This window comes from Amblyraja radiata, chromosome 17 (genome assembly GCF_010909765.2).
Source record: "Amblyraja radiata isolate CabotCenter1 chromosome 17, sAmbRad1.1.pri, whole genome shotgun sequence".
Lineage (NCBI taxonomy): Eukaryota > Metazoa > Chordata > Chondrichthyes > Rajiformes > Rajidae > Amblyraja > Amblyraja radiata.
In genome coordinates, this window is record NC_045972.1 from 1557296 (window position 1) to 1576033 (window position 18738).

Consider the following 18738-nt stretch of genomic DNA (forward strand, 5'->3'; position numbering starts at 1 on the left):
CCACGTGTGTGGGGGGGGGGGGTTGAGTGTGTGTGTGGGGGGAGGGGGAGGGTGTGTGTGTGTGGGGGGGGTGCGTGAGTGTGTGAAGGGGTAAGTCTGTGGGAGTGTGTGTGGAGGTGTATTTTGGAGGGGGATCTCTGGGAGTGAGGGGGTGTTGAGGGGAGACTGAGGTGCGGGTTGCCGCCTCTCCACAGACACACACGCCCGCCTGGCCGCTGCACCCGACATCGGCGAGGGAACTTACGGCGTGTGGATCCGTGTCAGCGACTCGGGGCAGCCGCGCCTGTCCCGGGAATATGGGCTCAACGTGACCGTGTGTGACTGCCGCGGGGCAGAGGCGTGTTCGCCCGGACTGGGGGCCGTGACTGCGGCTCGGCTGGGACTGAGCCTCGCCGCCTGGATGGTGATCCTCAGCAGCGCCCTGGTCCTCCTGTGTGAGTAACACCCCTCCCCCCCCTACTCACCCCCCGGGACAGACAACCCAACCCCCCACCCCCCCCCCCCCCCCCCCACCCCCCCCCCCCCCCCCCCCCCCCGCGGAACATACCTCCCTCCTTTATTCCACAGAGGCCTCCTCCTCCCACAGCGCGGCGCTCCCTCAATACTGTCCTTCCCACTGTTGTGCTCCCGGACTCGCTCTGACCTCTCCCGATGTACACACAAAATTCCGCAGTAACTCAGCGAGACAGGCAGCACCATCTCTGCAGAGAAGGAATGGGTGACGTTTCGGGTCGAGACCCTTCTTCAGACGTGGCAACATCTGCTTTGATCTGTCGTTTTTACACCTAACCCTTCCACATCACTAGTTCTCTCCCTTGACTCTCAGTCTATAGGGTGATTTCACGAAAGGTCACTGGAGCGTAAATCCCCACTCACGTGACCGAAATTTTTAACTGGGGGACAAGCGTCACTTCCGGTACATGTTACTGAATGGGAAAACACGCACTTTCACACCCGTTAAAAACATCGAAAACGGCCAGTTTTTGAGCTGCAATTTACTGTACCAGTCGGGGTGACCGTGAGGAACAGCTACCTAAATTTACAGTAAAAAAAAAAAGATGGAAACTAAGGTAAATACAAGAGGGAGCTGAAGGTGAAAAAGGCGGAAGTGCTAGCCGACATTTTTTCGTGGAGATTTAAAGTTCCAAAATATCGGGAATTATCGCGTTTGCTCGCTGCATTTCATCAAAAGTGGCATTATTGACTTGTTATCTTTATTCATTTGTTAGATGAAAAGTATTAAAAGTTAGAAATAATTCCATTTAAATAATCGTAAGCTTGCATCTCAGTAAAATTGATTTCAAAACGCATTGAGAGTTTACGATTATTTAAATGGTAAATGGAGCTTCAGAAGCGTGTTCATTTTGCATGTTAAAACCCACCTGAGAACCATGGGCGATTTTGCAATTTTACTGACGGGTTTCTAACTTTTAATACTTTTCATCTAACAAATGAATAAAGATAACAAGTCAATAATGCCACTTTTGATGAAATGCAGCGAGCAAACGCGATAATTCCCGATATTTTGGAACTTTAAATCTCCACGAAAAATGTCGGCTAGCACTTCCGCCTTTTTCACACCTTCAGCTCGCTCTTGTATTTACCTTAGTTTCCATCATTTATTTGGACTGTAAATTTAGGTAGCTGTTCCTCACGGTCACCCCGACTGGTACAGTTAATTGCAGCTCAAAAACGGGCCGTTTTCGATGTTTTTAACGGGTGTGAAACTGCGTGTTTTCCCATTCACTAACATGTACCGGAAGTGACGCTTGTCCCCCAGTTAAAATTTTCGGTCACGTGAGTGGGGATTTACGCTCCAGTGACCTTTCGTGAAATCACCCTATAGGTCTCGACCCGGAACGCCACCCATTCCTTCTCTCCAGAGATGCTGCCTGTCCCGCTGAGTTACTCCAGCATTTTGTGTCGAACTACAGTTCCTTCCTACACACTGACCTCTGCCTGACCCGCTCTGACCTCTGCCTGACCCGCTCTGACCTCTGCCTGACCCACTCTGACCTCTGCTTGACCTGCTCTGACTTCTGCCTGACCCTCTCTGACCTCTGCTTGACCCGCTCTGACCTCTGCTTGACCCGCTCTGACCTCTGCCTGACCCACAGCCCTGCTGCTGTTGCTACTGGTCACGGAGCGGTTCCGCCGCCGCCACCGCAAGGGGCTTCTCGCCGCCTCCGACGACGACGTCCGCGACAACATCCTCAACTATGACGAGCAGGGTGGGGGCGAGGAAGACCAGGTAGGCGGAACCTCCACCCCACCCCCCCCCCCCCGGGCCACACACCACGGGAAAATCTCAGCACCCCCCCCCCTGTAAATTCACAGCCATTGCCAACCCATCTGTGCCGACCAAGATGCCCCATCTACACCAGTGTCATCTGCCCGTTTGTCCCGTCTCTCCACTATCCATATACTGTCCTCTATAATGCATCTATTGTTCCGAACATTACCCTCTGTGTCCCGAGGTCCCTCTGCAATCTCGCCCCCCTCACCCTCCAGTTCTTGATTCCCCTCCCGTGGGGACAAAGACATGGACCTGATCTCCACCCCTCATGATTTGATAAATCTCTACAGGTCACCCCTCAGCCACCTCCCACTAAGGACAGCGCCCATATCTGTCCCATCTCCCGACACCTCAACCCTCTGCGCCCGGCACAACCCGGCGAATTACAGCTTCATCATCTCGCTGCCGGTGGCCCCACACTCGCACACGGCACCGAGCGGCTCCACCACCGTCTGCACAACCGTAGCACCATGTCGCCAGCCCTCCCCCCCAATGTCGGTGCAAGGACGGAAGCGAGTGCCCCTGAACGGCGGTGTGGTGCTGTGATGCTGATGGCTGTGTGTCCGCTAACTCCCCCAGGATGCCTTCAACATTGAAGAGCTGAGGAACCCGGGCGATGCCCTGCCCCGGACCAGGAGCGGCAGCAAGCAGCCCATCCGGAGGGACACGCCGTGTGCCCGCGGCCAGTCTCGCTACCCCCGCAGCCCCCCCTCCGACCCCAGCAACATCGAGGACTTCATCAACCAGGTGGGTGTGTGGTCGCGGCGCGGAATCTCTCCCCCCCTCCCCGACCCTCCTCCACCCCTCCAGAGTGGCCCCCGCCCTGACCACTGGGAGAGCACGGGCTCCGTTTCCCTGTAATAATAGCTGTATGCGGCCTGTCCCACCTCTGGTAACCGGCCGGTACCCTCCCCCTCCCTCCACCTACCGACCGGCCTCCCCCCACCCCTCCCTGTGTCGGAGCATGTCGGCGACTGGTACCCCCTCCCCCCAACCCACTCCACGGCCAATCCGGCCATTCGCCCCGCCCAGCCCCGCGGTGGGTGTTGCTGCGGGCGGGCGGGGCCGCCGGTTGTTGGTAGCTGGGCACTGTATCCGAAGCTGGGAAATGCGCTGCAATGCACGCAAAACCGGCACACACACGTGTAATACAGCCACACACACACACACGTGTAAGATACCCACACACATATGTAACACAGCCACACACACGTGTAAGATACCCACACACATATGTAACACAGCCACACACAAATGTAAGTCCGCCACACGCACATGTAACACGGACACACACACACACGTGTAAGACCGCCACATACATAACACCACACATACACACGCACACGGCTACACACACATACAAGACCACCACACACACACATGACACCACGCACACACACGCACGCGTGTAACACAGCGACACACACACATGTGACTCACAGCGACACACACACATGTGACTCTGGTCTGCACTATACACAGGGATTACACGCGGCCGACACGGACCCGAACGCCCCTCCGTACGACACGGCGCTGATCTACGACCTTGAGGGCGAGGGCTCTGTGGCCGAGAGCCTGAGCTCCATCTCGTCCCGCGGCTCCGACTCTGACCAGGAGTACGACTACCTCAGCGACTGGGGCCCTCGCTTCAAGAAACTCGCGGACATGTACAGTGCTGCGTAGGAACACGGAGCCCAGACACACGGACCCCAGACACACGTTGCCCAGACACACGGACCCCAGACACACGGAGTCCAGACACACGGAGCCCAGACACACGGAGTCCAGACACACGGACCCGACACATGTTGCCCAAACACACGGAGCCCAGACACACGGACCCCAGACACATGTTGCCCAAACACACGGAGCCCAGACACACGGACCCCAGACACATGTTGCCCAAACACACGGACCCCAGACACATGTTGCCCAAACACACGGAGCCCAGACACATGTTGCCCAAACACACGGAGCCCAGACACACGTTGCCCAGACACACGGAGTCCAGACACACGGACCCCAGACACATGTTGCCCAGACACACGGAGCCCAGACACACGGACCCGACACATGTTGCCCAGACACACGGAGCCCAGACACACGGACCCGACACATGTTGCCCAAACACACGGAGCCCAGACACACGGACCCGACACATGTTGCCCAAACACACGGACCCCAGACACATGTTGCCCAAACACACGGAGCCCAGACACATGTTGCCCAAACACACGGAGCCCAGACACACGGAGCCCAGACACACGTTGCCCAAACACACGGAGCCCAGACACACGGAGCCCAGACACACGTTGCCCAGACACACGGAGCCCAGACACACGGAGCCCAGACACACGTTGCCCAGACACACGTTGCCCAGACACACGGAGCCCAGACACACGGAGCCCAGACACACGGAGCCCAGACACACGGAGCCCAAACACACGTTGCCCAGACACACGGACCACGGACAACAGACACACGGAGCCCAGACACACGGACCACAGACACAAGGAGCCCAGACACACGGACCCCGGAGCCCAGACACATGGATCCCTTCAGCATTTGTCCTGTCTGAACAAATCACGAACCTTCTCAATTGATTCCCTGTCGTGAACCGAGAGATGGCCGGGACCACGGGTGGGGGCTTACGGGATGGGGGGGGGGGGGGGGTGTCTGAACGCGAAGTCGCTGACACCTTCCCTGCACACATCAGGGGGTGGTAGGGTTGGGGGGAGACTGGGGATTGGAGGGTGGGGAGATAGTCGGCGGGAGAAGGTCTAGCGGATAGGTCACTAGGATAGGGTCGGGCGAGAGGGAGATGGGGAAGGGGGGCACGTCACAGGGAGAGGGTCGAGGAAGTGTGAGAGGTAGTCAGGGAGGTGAGCTGAGGGTGAGGCAGTGAGGAGGGCGAGAGTGAGGAGGGGAGATGGGGAGCGTGAGGAGGGGGAGACGGAGAGTGAGGAGGGGGAGACAGGGAGAGTGAGGAGGGGGCGACAGGGAGAGTGAGGAGGGGGAGACGGGGAGAGTGAGGAGGGGGAGACGGGTAGAGTGAGGAGGGGGAGACGGGGGAGAGTGAGGAGGGGGAGACGGGGAGAGTGAGGAGGGGAGGCGGGGGAGAGTGAGGAGGGGGAGGCTGGGAGAGTGAGGAGGGGGAGACAGGGAGAGTGAGGAGGGGAGGCAGGGAGAGTGAGGAGGGGGAGACAGGGAGAGTGAGGAGGGGGAGACAGGGAGAGTGAGGAGGGGGAGACAGGGAGAGTGAGGAGGGGAGACAGGGAGAGTGAGGAGGGGGAGACAGGGAGAGTGAGGAGGGGAGAGGGGGAGCGTGAGACAGGGAGAGTGAGGAGGGGGAGACAGGGACAGTGAGGAGGGGGAGGCAGGGAGAGTGAGGAGGGGAGATGGGGAGAGTGAGGAGGGGAGATGGAGAGAGTGAGGAGGGGTCCGAGATTGAGTCAGCAGTGTGGACAGAGATGACGGCGTTAATGTGCGTAGGTGGGCGTGGGCTGGGGAAGGAGAGCAGGGTCTGGGGAGTGTGTGGAGAGCTGGGGTTTAGTCAGACTGGGTGGTCATTGGTGGGGCCACTCTCTGGAGCCCCCCCCCCCCAATCGCCGGCCCCTCCCCTGGCATCCTTGGCTGCTCCCGGCTCTGCCGCTGCACTGGTGATGAAGCTGCCCCACTGACAGACTGCTGCCCCAGCCAGGTTCGTGATCCTGGGTCAGACGCCCCCCTCCCAGTCTCTGGGACCCCCCACCGTCATGACAACAATGTATGTTTAAGAATTTCAATAAATGTAACTGACAAACCTCGTCTCGTTCGTGTCCAAGCCACCGGCAAGAGTAGAGGATTGAGGAGCACAAGGGCGGGGAGATGTAGGGCAGCATTGAGGCTGAGGGGTGATCTTATACTGGTATATAGGGAGGTTGCACGTAAGGTCACTGGGTCATAGGGCTCGATGCACGGAGCCGCTAAATCCAACTGGAAGACATCCGTCACTTCCGGTATATGTTATTAATGCTAGAAACGCGTACTTTCCTACCTGTTAAAAACCGCCAAAATAGTAAGATTAAACGAGAACTTACCAGTTCGAAGTTTGATCGTTATTTTATGAGGAGTACGTTGAGGGAATACGTGAAGAACCCCGCCAGGACGCATGCGTGTCATTCTTCAAAGCAGCGGTGTGAAATCACAGATAACTGTAATGACTGAACATAGTAAGATTAGAGAAGAAAATACCAGTTGAGTATATGATCAAGGGTGGGAGCGGAGGGCACGTATTCCCTCAACGTACTCCTCATAAAATAACGATCAAACTTTGAACTGGTAAGTCCTCGTTTAATCTTACTATTTTACTTCGGAGTCACGTGAGTGACTACGTGAAGATTTCAAAGCTCTGTGATTTCATGCCGTGGAAACGAGTCCATGCATCACATCTGCCTTAATTGACTGTGGGAGGAATTGTGTTAACATGTTTAGACATGAATCCAACATTGAAATCCATGGTAAATTGTTAACAACAAATTATAGCCCCTATTTATGGGGTGAAATTATATTACAGAACTTAAAATTGGCTCTGCAAAGTTCCAGTTTAACTACTGGTTTGTGGTAGAATAGTTGGAACATTTTCCCCTGATCCATCCTGCTGTCTCGAGGATTTGGTTCATTGGTACATCCAACTCCATAGCTGCCGATGTAGTTGCAGCCCATGGTGGAATAAGATTTGAATATGTTAGTATCCACCCCAGCTGTTGTTAAAACCAGTTTCAGCCATCTGGAAATAGTTTGAACCAACACTTTTTTTGTGGGTTTGTTTGTGGCTGATTAGTAGTGCCATCGCATAGCCTCAGATGTTTTTGGTGTTCTCCATATAGAACAATAATTGTCTTATTATACAGAGACGATATCTGTAGGGTTATCCCTAAATTCTATTTTGAGGCCTGATGATTCTGTTTGACTAATTCGTAATATGAAACGTTATATTCCTGTTGAAGAAGTCATATAGTCCAGCCTTAACTTATGTACGACTGTACCCTTAGTGCCGTGACCAAAGCCATCAGCATGACTGTTTTGTGCGTCAGTCTTTGCAGGGACAGAGCTGTTGCTGGAGACCAATTCCTTAGCAACATTAGGGCAATACTCATATCCCATTTAGAGTACCTGGTTCTTGGGGGATTGATATTAAAAATTCCCCTCATAAGTTTGGTTACCAGGGGTGAGTCCCAACAGAATGACGCTCTGATCCTCGCCATAGATATGTTGAAAGGGCACTTCTGGCGCAGTTAATGGCACTGTAACTGAGCCCCTCATCATAATGGAGGCCTGCCAGGAATTCGAGAACAGACATTATGTTCATCAAACTGTAGGTGATGTTGTTTCTGTGACAATATATCTCCCATTTCCTGATGTATACCAGATATAGTTTTTGGTGGACTGTCTGTGGCCCGCTGAGATAATGTTCAATGTTTGGTCCGCCAGTCCCAGTTGCAGTAGAGGTTTCTTTAGACTCTACAAATTGATAGGTTTGTTGTTTGTTACGGGATGTTGTTGTTCCGGGATGAACCAATATTCTGGTTGTTTCAGGATGGTGATGCATGGTTAAAACCCATGTTGAGTATCACAGGGAACCATGGTTAAGTAGGCCAATCGGCACTACCAATTAACAGACGCTGAGTCTTGTTGTATTTTTTCATAATACCCGACTGATGATGCAGAAAAGGAGAGAATGCATAAACAATTGCCCCCTCAATGCAGTGAAAAGCATCTGTCCCTGCTGTCCCAGGGTCTGGTTCCCAAGAAACACAGTTTGGTAACTGGTGATTAAGTCTTATTTTATTGAATTTGCGTGACCTGATGTCTGTCACTGAATTTTGGGTTACCTGGTAGGTAAGTAGCTGATATTCCAATATTTCTCTGGATACACCATTACCAAATTGTATTAGTCAGATTGTCACTCTGTAGTCACGTGATTTATCCCAGAGCAGTATGACTTTAGGCCATAGAACGCACCCCACATTTCCAGGTAGTTTATGCCCAGTGTCTGTGATAATGATGCCTCCTGTGCCTTTCATCTACCTCCACAGATGGAGATGGAAATTGGTAGTACCCCAACCAAGCGCACTGGCATCAGTTTGTAGCACCAAGGGTTTGCTGATAACGATAGGGTTGGAACAATGCCGAATGTTATCCCTCCACCATTTTAATTCCATAAGCTTTGATTGATCTGTCGAAATGACCAGTATTAACTTTGAGTGTTTGTATTTTTGCCCTTTGTAGATTTTTGGTAATACAAAGGTCCAAATTGTGTGGCTGGAAAGGCAGACACTATATGCCAATTATACTTGCTACCAATCTGATAGACGGTTCACTGATGTCAGTGGGGTTGTTGCAGGCCTCAGTTAAGACTGTAGCCTTGTCCTTTGGTAAAGTCACCGACATGTGAGCTGTCAATAGTAAACCCCAAATAATCCATTATGTTGGTAGGCGTTAGTTTAGATTTAACTGGATGGATGATAACCCCAGTTAGTTAGGCCAACTCCAAAGTTATGCCCACAATTAGTATGATCATATGATTATGTATTTGGTAGAGCTCTATACTGCCAGAGCTGCCCCATCCAGTTGAATTTTTTTAATAAAAAAAAAAAAAATAACCTTTGTGATCAGTCCGTGTAGGCACTGAATAGTAAGCATCTTTTAGGTCGATGCTAGCCATGGAGTAGCCTTTGGAAATCAGTCCTTTAGCAGTTACCAGTTCCCATTTTGTACTGAATATATAGTACAATGTATTCAATTTGGTCAATTCGATGATGATGCGACTGTCACCATCTATTTTGTTTTTGGTAAAGATATAAGACACAAATTCCAGCCAATCGTGTTGGGTTTACCCATTACCCCTTTTGCACAATTCAATGGTATATCCCTGGATACTGCTTAGGATATAAGTGTCTGTAGTTAATATACACCATGTATCCAAAAGAGTGTAATCTCCCACCAATGTGTGTATTATCCACTCTTCCTATAATTTGTAAGGGATCAGACCCACCTACCTCCATTGTTACCAGTGGAAGTTTGCTTCTTCTGTGTGGTCTTCGTGGAGGTTGAGGCGCTGGTGTCTGGGTTTGTTTTTGGGTTGGGGGTTTGCGCATCTTCCAGAAAGGCCGGTCTGGGCTATGGTCTAAAAGACCGCTGTCCTGTATGCCCGGCCTTTGAGCTTTCACCAGCTTCTCTTGTTCTGCTGGTGGGTGCATAAGGGTGCTGTCTTTGGCTGTAGGAGATCCTTAATGTTGTCGCCTTTATGAGCCCCAGGGCTTTCCTAAGTCCTGCACCGACATGTTTCCAGATGCTATTTCCATGACTGGAACATTCAGGGATGCGCAGTTTCCTGGTCCCAAGTATTTTTACAGTGGTGTCCATCGTGGTCTGGCTGTATGTATTTGGACACCATGACCAGTAGATTTTGCCTTCCTGCACCCCCTGCACACTTGTAGTTTTGATCGACAAAACCCCTCTTCAGGGTCAGCCCAGAATTGACCCCCCAGTACTCCCCTCTGACGAGGGAGATGCACTGTGCAGCCCTACGTAAGGTGCTGCTGTGGGTGTTTTTTATATCCCCACGGTGACCAGACTCCTCTCCCGGAGTCTGTCATGTTGGAGCTCGGCTCCATAAGCCGCTCCAACCGGCTCCAGCGCTCACGGTCGCTGGCCGCCCAAAGTCGGACATCAGTCCTCGACTCTTTTGGTTTTCTTCTTGCCTTCCCGCCCAGACGCAGTGTTTAATCTGGCCGGTGCGGGGGCGAAGTCGGGCACAGCTGTTCCCTTACGGGTGATTCCTGTGCCGCCGGCCGCTGCTGGCGTCCGCAACTCCGCGGTGTTCCCCCGCCAGCTCTGGTCGACTTCTTTGCCTTGTGCATGTTTCCCTCACCTGTAGAACAGTATGGGAACAATAAAGACCGCAGTATCACTTACCTGCAGGTCCAGGCTTAAAACTTGCCGTTAAGGGGGAACGTCCTTCCACCCCTCTCCTGCCGTTTTGACATGTCAAAGCCAACGGCTTCGTTCTGTATAGTCTCCCGCCCAGCCATGGTGTTTAATCTGGCCGGTGCGGGGGCGAAGTCGGGCACAGCTGTTCCCTTACGGGTGATTCCTGTGCCGCCTGCCGTTGTTTGCACAGCCCTCCATGTTTCCCCACCTGTGAAACAGTATGGGGAGAATAAAGACCGCAGTTTCACTTACCTGCAGGTCCAGGTTTAAACTGTCGCTACGGGGGAACGTCGTTCCACCCTGCCTCCTGCTGTTTTGACTTGTCAAAGTCAACGGCCCCATTCTGAATAGTCTCCCGCCCGGCCGTGGTGTTCTGGCCGGCGCGGGACCAAAAGTCGGCACAGCTGATCCCACTTACGGAGCTTGTACCTTCAGCTGCTGCTGGCTCCCGCAACTTTGAGGTCCTCCCCAGCCAGCTTCACTCGCAGCACTTGTGGACACTATTTTGTCCAGCTTCCCTCCCCCCCCCCCGTGTAAAAACAGCGCGGGGACAAACACTACCGCAGAGTAAATCACTTACCTGCAGGTCGCGGTTTCAAACTTACCACTGCGGAGGAACGCTCCACCCCGCTTGTCGTTTCGCAAGCGTGAAAGCGATATGACACGCATGCGTCCTGGCGGGGTTCTTCACATAGTCACTTACGTGACTCCGAAGTAAAATGTTGAATTTCTGCGCTGAAAAAAAGTGGGAGTCGGGGTAAGTGTGAGAGACATGTACCCAACTTCAGAATTCCAAACGTGAAGTGAAATTAAGGTATAGGGAAGCGAGAACTGAAGGGACTACAGCAGCTAAAGTGCTTGGTAAACATTGAAAATATTGGGAATTATCGCGTTTGCTCACTGCATTTCATCAAGTAAGGCATTATTTGCGTTTTTTCTTGATTCCTTTGGTATCTAAAAATTCTCAGAAGTGATAAATCTGGCTGTAAATTTTTCTTCAGATGCGTTTTCATTTTGTATGTAAAAACCCACGAGAACCATGGGCGATTTAAAAAAATTACAGCCAGATTTATCTTCTGAAACCTTTTAGATGCCAAAGGAATCAAGAAAACACACAAATACTGCCTTACTGTTGATGAAATGCAGTGAGCAAACGGCCAATGTTCGCTAAGCACTCGGGCTGTTGTTGTCCCTTCTGCTCTCGCTTCTATCTACCGTCATTTCTCCTCACTTTTGGAATTCTGAAGTAGGCTAAATGTCTCACACACTTATCCTGATTTCCATAATTATTTACAGCGCAAAAATTGACAATTTCAGCGGGTTTTAACGGGCCTGCTACGCTGGAAACAATGGTAAGTGCCTACCTGCAGTTCATCGCGTGTACTCCATTTGGAGTAGCGTAGCAACAGTACGGGTCATGGGTCGTGCCCGACTGCCGTGAAACCTCCCTATAAAGTAATGAGTGGAATAGATAGGACAAATACATAGTCTTTTATCCATAGTAGTGGAATCAAGAACCAGAGGACACTGGTTTAAGGTGAGGGGGGAAAGATTTAATGAGAACCTGAGTGGTAACTTTTCCACACAGAGGGTTGTGGGTGTAAGGAACGAGCTGTCAGAGGAGGTAGTTGAGGCAGGAACTATAACATAATTTAAAAGACATCTGGACAGATGCAGACAACTGTGGGGACCAAGTCATTGGGTATTTTTAAGGTGCAGTTTGAGATTGTTGATTAGCGAGGGTGTCAGTTGTTATGGGGAGAAGGCAGGAGAATGGAGTTTGAGAGGGAAACATAGATCAGCCATGATTGAATGGCAGAGTAGACGATGGGCCGAATGTTCCTATAACTTATGAACATACATGGATGGGAAAGGTTTAGAGGGACATGGGCCAACAGAAGGTATATGGAACTAGCATAGATGGGTTGGCAAGGACGGGTTGGGCCGAAGGGCCTGTTTCTGTGTTGTCTAACTCTGAGGAGACGGATGTTCTGTATATGTTGGTGCTCCACTGATGCCCAAAACAAAATTAATATTGAGGTGACTCAGAAACTGGGCCCGGGCTCACTGCCTGCTGAGAACTAACGGGACATGCTGCAACACTCGGCAGGTCAGTCAGTACCTGTGGAGGTCGTCAACGATTCATTCAAAAGCCGCTGCTGATCCAGAGAGCCGGCATAAGGACGGATTCTGCCTCCTCGGTTCCCACCTGACCACCGCACCCTCGGGTGCTGGCAACTGCCGCTACAGTCCCGTTAGTCTCCCCCTCCCCCCTCATGAGGGGCCGCGGCAGGTCCAGCTGTTCTGTTTACACACAGCCTTCTGACACAAGGAGACAGAAAACCACAGACAACCTGTTGGAGGAACTCAGTGGGGCGACACGAAGCTGCCAGACGGAGGAGAGGTTGGGTCTCTATTCATGAGTGGTTAGAACAGTGAGAGATGGTCTCACTGAAACAAAGATGTCCCACCCCAGTCATTCCTTCTACTCGCTCCCGTCGGAAAGAAGGTACAGAAGCATCAAAGCACGCATCGCCAGACTCAGGAACTGCTTTTTTTCACCGCTGTTATCAGGCTTCTGCATGGTTCTTCCATAAGCTAGGGTACTGTCTGATTCACCTCTACCCCATTGCGGACATTGGACTTTGTCTCTGGAACTGGTGCACTTCAAAGCTGAGAACTATATTCTGTATTCTGTATCTTACAACATTTTGAGATTCTAAAAATCAAGCCTGTAATTTATCCCAGCAGATAAAGCATAAACAGAACTACCTAATTCACTTTCATATCTTCAGTATTAAAAAGGTTATGGCAATTTTCATACTCGGAAATTAGCATCTTGTTCCCTATTGCTTTTCCATTGACTTAACACAAAAGCTGTGATCGAGGACAGTCAAAAGCCCATAACTTTCTTAAAAATTAAGAGAACTGAATGAAATGTTCAGTTATTGTAGATTGAAGCATTTTGAAACAAATATGAAACATCTTACTTGGATGACCTGAAATTAAAGCAAATAATTAGTTAGTTACCTAATTGTAGCTAATTACAAAATTGACCGTTGTGACGGAAATAGTAAAAAAAACATCCAGACTGCCTTGAAAATTCCAAAATGTGATATTCTCAAGATCAGAACTTTAATATTATTGTATTATATGCTGTAAGTTCGTAACAGATAAGTAAAGAAATTACAATTTCTAGTAAAAGCCCAAGTCTTTATGGAGAAGATCAGTTGCTAGCTGGTACATTGGCATATAATAATCAGTAGCATCATCATACTCCTCAGATTGTACCCAATAAGCAACTCTGTACACCTTGTTTTTCCTCAACTTTTCAATTTTGGCATTGTAAACTACAAGTTTTTGCTCTTCAAACCACGCATGACATGCCTTTCTGCCCACTACTTTCCCATTAAGAATGTTCTGTAGATCATCACATTTGGAGTAGTCCAAATTCGGATAATCTCTGCGAATGCTGTCTAAATCAGTCTCTTTTGCTGGGCATTTGGATTGACAATTTTGCATTTCTTCTTCAGAAGTAAATCCGAAGGGTTTCTACCGCTATATTAATAGCAAAAGGATAACGAGGGATAAAATTGGTCCATTAGAGAGTCAGAATGGCCAACTATCTGCAGAGCCAAAAGAGATGGGGGAGATATTGAACAGTTTCTTTTCTTCGGTATTCACCAAGGAGAAGGATATTGAATTATGTGAGGTAAGGGAAACAAGTAGAGTAGCTATGGAAACTATGAGGATCAAAGAAGAGGAAGTACTGACACTTTTGAGAAATATAAAAGTGGATAAGTCTCCAGGTCCGGACAGGATATTCCCTAGGACATTGAGGGAAGTTAGTGTAGAAATAGCAGGGGCTATGGCAGAAATATTTCAAATGTCATTAGAAACGGGAATAGTGCCGGAGGATTGGCGTACTGCGCATGTTGTGCCATTGTTTAAAAAGGGGTCTAAGAGTAAACCTAGCAATTATAGACCTATTAGTTTGACGTCAGTGGTGGGCAAATTAATGGAAAGAATACTTAGAGATAATATATATAAGCATCTGGATAAACAGGGTCTGATTAGGAACAGTCAACATGGATTTGTGCCTGGAAGGTCATGTTTAACTAATCTTCTTGAATTTTTTGAAGATGTTACTCGGGAAATTGATGAGGGTAAAGCAGTGGATGTTGTGTATATGGACTTCAGTAAGGCCTTTGACAAGGTTCCTCATGGAAGGTTGGTTAAGAAGGTTCAATGGTTGGGTATTAATGGTGGAGTAGCAAGATGGATTCAACAGTGGCTGAATGGGAGATGCCAGAGAGTAATGGTGGATGGTTGTTTGTCAGGTTGGAGGCCAGTGACGAGTGGGGTGCCACAGGGATCTGTGTTGGGTCCACTGTTGTTTGTCATGTACATCAATGATCTGGACGATGGTGTGGTAAATTGGATTAGTAAGTATGCAGATGATACTAAGATAGGTGGGGTTGCGGGTAATGAAGAAGAGTTTCAAAGTCTACAGAGAGATTTATGCCAGTTGGAAGAGTGGGCTGAAAGATGGCAGATGGAGTTTAATGCTGATAAGTGTGAGGTGCTACATCTTGGCAGGACAAATCAAAATAGGACGTACATGGTAAATGGTAGGGAATTGAAGAATGTAGGTGAACAGAGGGATCTGGGAATAACTGTGCACAGTTCCATGAAAGTGGAATCTCATGTAGATAGGGTGGTAAAGAAAGCTTTTGGTGTGCTGGCCTTTATAAATCAGAGCATTGAGTATAGAAGTTGGGATGTAATGTTAAAATTGTACAAGTCATTGGTGAGGCCAATTCTGGAGTATGGTGTACAATTTTGGTCGCCTAATTATAGGAAGGATGTCAACAAAATAGAGAGAGTGCAGAGGAGATTTACTAGAATGTTGCCTGGGTTTCAGCAACTAAGTTACAGAGAAAGGTTGAACAAGTTAGGGCTTTATTCTTTGGAGCGCAGAAGGTTAAGGGGGGACTTGATAGAGGTTTTTAAAATGATGAGAGGGATAGACAGAGTTGACGTGGAAAAGCTTTTCCCACTGAGAGTAGGGAAGATTCAAACAAGGGGACATGACTTGAGAATTAAGGGACTGAAGTTTAGGGGTAACATGAGGGGGAACTTCTTTACTCAGAGAGTGGTAGCTGTGTGGAATGAGCTTCCAGTGAAGGTGGTGGAGGCAGGTTCGTTTTTATCATTTAAAAATAAATTGGATAGTTATATGGATGGGAAAGGAATGGAGGGTTATGGTCTGAGCGCAGGTATATGGGACTAGGGGAGACTATGTGTTCGGCACGGACTAGAGGGGTCGAGATGGCCTGTTTCCGTGCTGTAATTGTTATATGGTTATATGGTTATATGTTTAAAATGTAAAGAAAAAAAACACTGAACAGCATTAACAGAAACAAGTTATTATTTGCAGTTTTAGAAAAAAGGTAGAAATTATAAAGTTAAACGCTAAAACAAATAGTAAATACCCAACAAAAAATTCATATTCATCATTCATCAAATCTCATCAAAAAAAATAATATTCATCAGTTTCATCTAATCAATTAAATTCATCTAAATTCAATTATTAGATCTTAACATCTATCCATTTCCAAGTATCCAAATAACAAACATTCCCATTCACACAAGAATTCACAATGTAACATGATTTTTAAATCTCACTTTGTCATGAATTTATATGCCAAATGAAAGGAATTTAATGTTTAATTCCCATAAATTAATCCAGAAACGTCCACTCTCAAGATAATCAAAATCATTATTTTTTGCACAATACATCTGACTAAAACTGTACTGAGATATTTGGTATGAAAATATTGATCATGGATGGACAATAACACAAAATATAGATGATTTAGATGTTCTTATGACATGATTGTGCAATAAAATAATGAATTTGATTATCTTGAGTGGATGTTTCTAAAATGTGATTGATTGGAATGTTGCTGTTGCTGTTGCCATAAATTTCAAGCCCATATCGGCAGGCAAGACATGGCCGATTCGCATAGGGCCTAAATAAGATTTTTTGCATCATAAGATTAAAATGAAGCCACACCAAAAAGCAAGATAATATGTTAAATATACGACATACCTTTTGTTTTGTCCTGATATTGCAATCCATGATGTTGAAGGCGTTTTTAGTCACGTTTAAGTTCAATCCAGTAACGCAATGGTCCACAAACTTTAAAAAAAACGGGAAGGGAAGCGCGAACGATTTTTCTTCATCAGCTAGCAGCCCGAGGAAATCCCTCTCCGACAACCAATACAAACCTGCATTTTAATCATGCCCCTCCCCCTCCACCCAAAGCGGAATCGCAAGCACGGGCAGTGGCAGAGCTGGAGCGCCGCTGATGGTAGGTTTTGTAAAAACGCTACTAACTATTGTACTTGAGTTTGGCTTGCTTGTATTAATGTACAGTATTGTCTGATTTTATTGGGAATCATACATAACAAAGCTCTTCACTGTACTTTGGTAAGCCTGACAATAATAAACCTGAACCTGAGGTGTGACAGGGCTCGATGACTGTACACAGGGAGTGCAGAGCTGGAGGTGGGGTGTGAGGCTACAGCAATCACGGTCTCAGGACAAGCTAGAGCAGTCACTTTCTCAGCACAGGCTACAGGCGGGCATCATCCAGGACAGGCTAGAACACAAGAGGGGAACATGATTTGAGACAGGATTGGCCATGTTGGTGTCGCTTGCAGGAACAGGTTCAAAGAGCTGAATGGCCCACTATGTTACTATCGTTCTCTGTTCCTCATTCTTGTGGAACTTGGAAATTTGTTCCCGTGTGCCAGATCTCCTGTTCAGTGGATCACAGCTGATCTCCCTCGGCAACAGTCTTGGCCTGATATCTCTTCATTCTCTTAATATTTTAAAGCAGAGAGTGTTTAATTGTATTACTAGTATCAGAACAATGAAATGTTTACTTGCAGCAATTTAACTGACCCATTCAACTATTAGCATACACACAGTGCCCTCCACAATGTTTGGGACAAGAACCTATCATTTATTTATTTGCCTCTGTACTCCACAATTTGAGATTTGTAATAGAAACAATCACATGTGCTTAAAATGCACATTGTCAGATTTGAACAAAGGCCATTTTGGTTTCATCATGTAGCTATTACAGCTATGTTTATACATAGTCCCCCCCATTTCAAGACTCCATAATGTTTGGGACACAGCAATGTCATGTAAATGAAAGTAGTCATGTTTAGTATTTTGTTACATATCCTTTGCATGCAATGACTGCGTGAAGTCTGCGATTCATGGACATCATCAGTTGCTGGGTGTCTTCTCTGGTGATGCTCTGCCAGGCCTGTATTGCAGCCATCTTTAGTTTATGCTTGTTTTGGGGGCTAGTCCCCTTCAGTTTTCTCTTCAGCATATAAAAGGCATGCTCAATTGGGTTCAGATCGGGTGATTGACTTGGTCATTCAAGAATTAACCATTTTTTAGCTTTGAAAAACTCCTTTGTTGCTTTAGCAGTATGTTTGGGATTATTGTCTTGCTGTAGAATGAACCGCCGGCCAATGAGTTTTGAGGCATTTGTTTTAACTTGAGCAGATAGGATGTGTCTATATCCTTCAGAATTCATTATGCTACTACCATCAGCAGTTGTATCATCAATGAAAATAAGTGAGCCAGTACCTTCAGCAGCCATACATGCCCAGGCCATAACATCCCTACCACCATGATTCACAGATGAGGTGGTATGCTTTGGATCTTGGGCAGTTCCTTCTCTCCTCCATACTTTGATTTTGCCATCACTCTGATATAAGTTAATCTTCATCTCATCTGTCCACAAGACCTATTTCCAGAATTGTGGTTGTTCTTTTAAGTACTTCCTGGCAAACTGGAACCTGGCCATCCTATTTTTGCGGCTAACCAGAGGTTTGCATCTTGCAGTGTAGCCTCTGTATTTCTGTTCATGAAGTCTACTGTGGACAGTGGTCATTGACAAATCCACACCTGACTCCTGAAGATTTGTCGGACAGGTGTTTGGGGATTTTTCTTTATTATAGAGAGAATTCTTCTGTCATCAGTTGTGGAGGTATTCCTTGACTGCCAGTACCGCCATTCATTGCGATCATGGCTGAACGCCCCCAATCAATAACCCGTGCCTGCCTTTTCCCCATATCCCTTGATTCCACTAGCACCTAGAGCTCCATCTAACGCTCTCTTAAATCCATCCAGTGATTTGGCCTCCACTGCCCTATGTGGCAGGGAATTCCACAAATCCACAACTCTCTGGGTGAAAAAGTTTTTTCTCACCTCAGTCTTAAATGGCCTCCCCTTTATTCTAAGACTGTGGTTCCTGGTTCTGGACTCGCCCAACATTGGGAACATTGTTCTTGCATGTAGCTTTTCCAGTCCTTTTATAATTTTATATGTTTCTATAAGATACCCCCTCATCCTTCTAAACTCCATTGAATACAAA

The 18738-nt window shown here is 48.1% G+C and overlaps 2 protein-coding genes across 2 annotated transcripts; both read left to right on the forward strand.

The window, feature by feature from the left end:
- The first annotated feature begins 179 nt into the window (after positions 1–179).
- On the forward strand, positions 180–4034 carry cdh1 (cadherin 1). The gene is made up of 4 exons (XM_033035604.1): positions 180–434; positions 2118–2251; positions 2876–3043; positions 3779–4034. Exons 1-4 carry the CDS (start codon positions 401–403, stop codon positions 3977–3979), a joined length of 537 nt encoding a protein of 178 aa, XP_032891495.1. The 5' UTR covers positions 180–400; the 3' UTR covers positions 3980–4034.
- A 44-nt stretch (positions 4035–4078) lies between these two features.
- Positions 4079–5033, forward strand: LOC116982400 (early nodulin-75-like). Its single transcript, XM_033035603.1, has 4 exons — positions 4079–4326; positions 4471–4485; positions 4531–4769; positions 4829–5033. The coding sequence occupies exons 1-4, from the start codon at positions 4102–4104 to the stop codon at positions 4872–4874; spliced, it is 525 nt and encodes a 174-aa protein (XP_032891494.1). The 5' UTR covers positions 4079–4101; the 3' UTR covers positions 4875–5033.
- The last annotated feature ends 13705 nt before the right edge of the window (positions 5034–18738 follow it).

Excerpts from the sequence above, each read along its gene's own strand:
- cdh1 (XM_033035604.1), top strand. The coding sequence starts at position 401 with ATGGTGATCCTCAGCAGCGCCCTGGTCCTCCTGT. Across the intron at positions 435-2,117 it reads CAGCGCCCTGGTCCTCCTGT|CCCTGCTGCTGTTGCTACTG; the intron begins GTGAGTAACACC and ends CCTGACCCACAG. Across the intron at positions 2,252-2,875 it reads GTGGGGGCGAGGAAGACCAG|GATGCCTTCAACATTGAAGA; the intron begins GTAGGCGGAACC and ends TAACTCCCCCAG.
- LOC116982400 (XM_033035603.1), top strand. The coding sequence starts at position 4,102 with ATGTTGCCCAAACACACGGAGCCCAGACACACGGACCCCAGACACATG. Across the intron at positions 4,770-4,828 it reads AGACACACGGACCACGGACA|CCCGGAGCCCAGACACATGG; the intron begins ACAGACACACGG and ends AGACACACGGAC.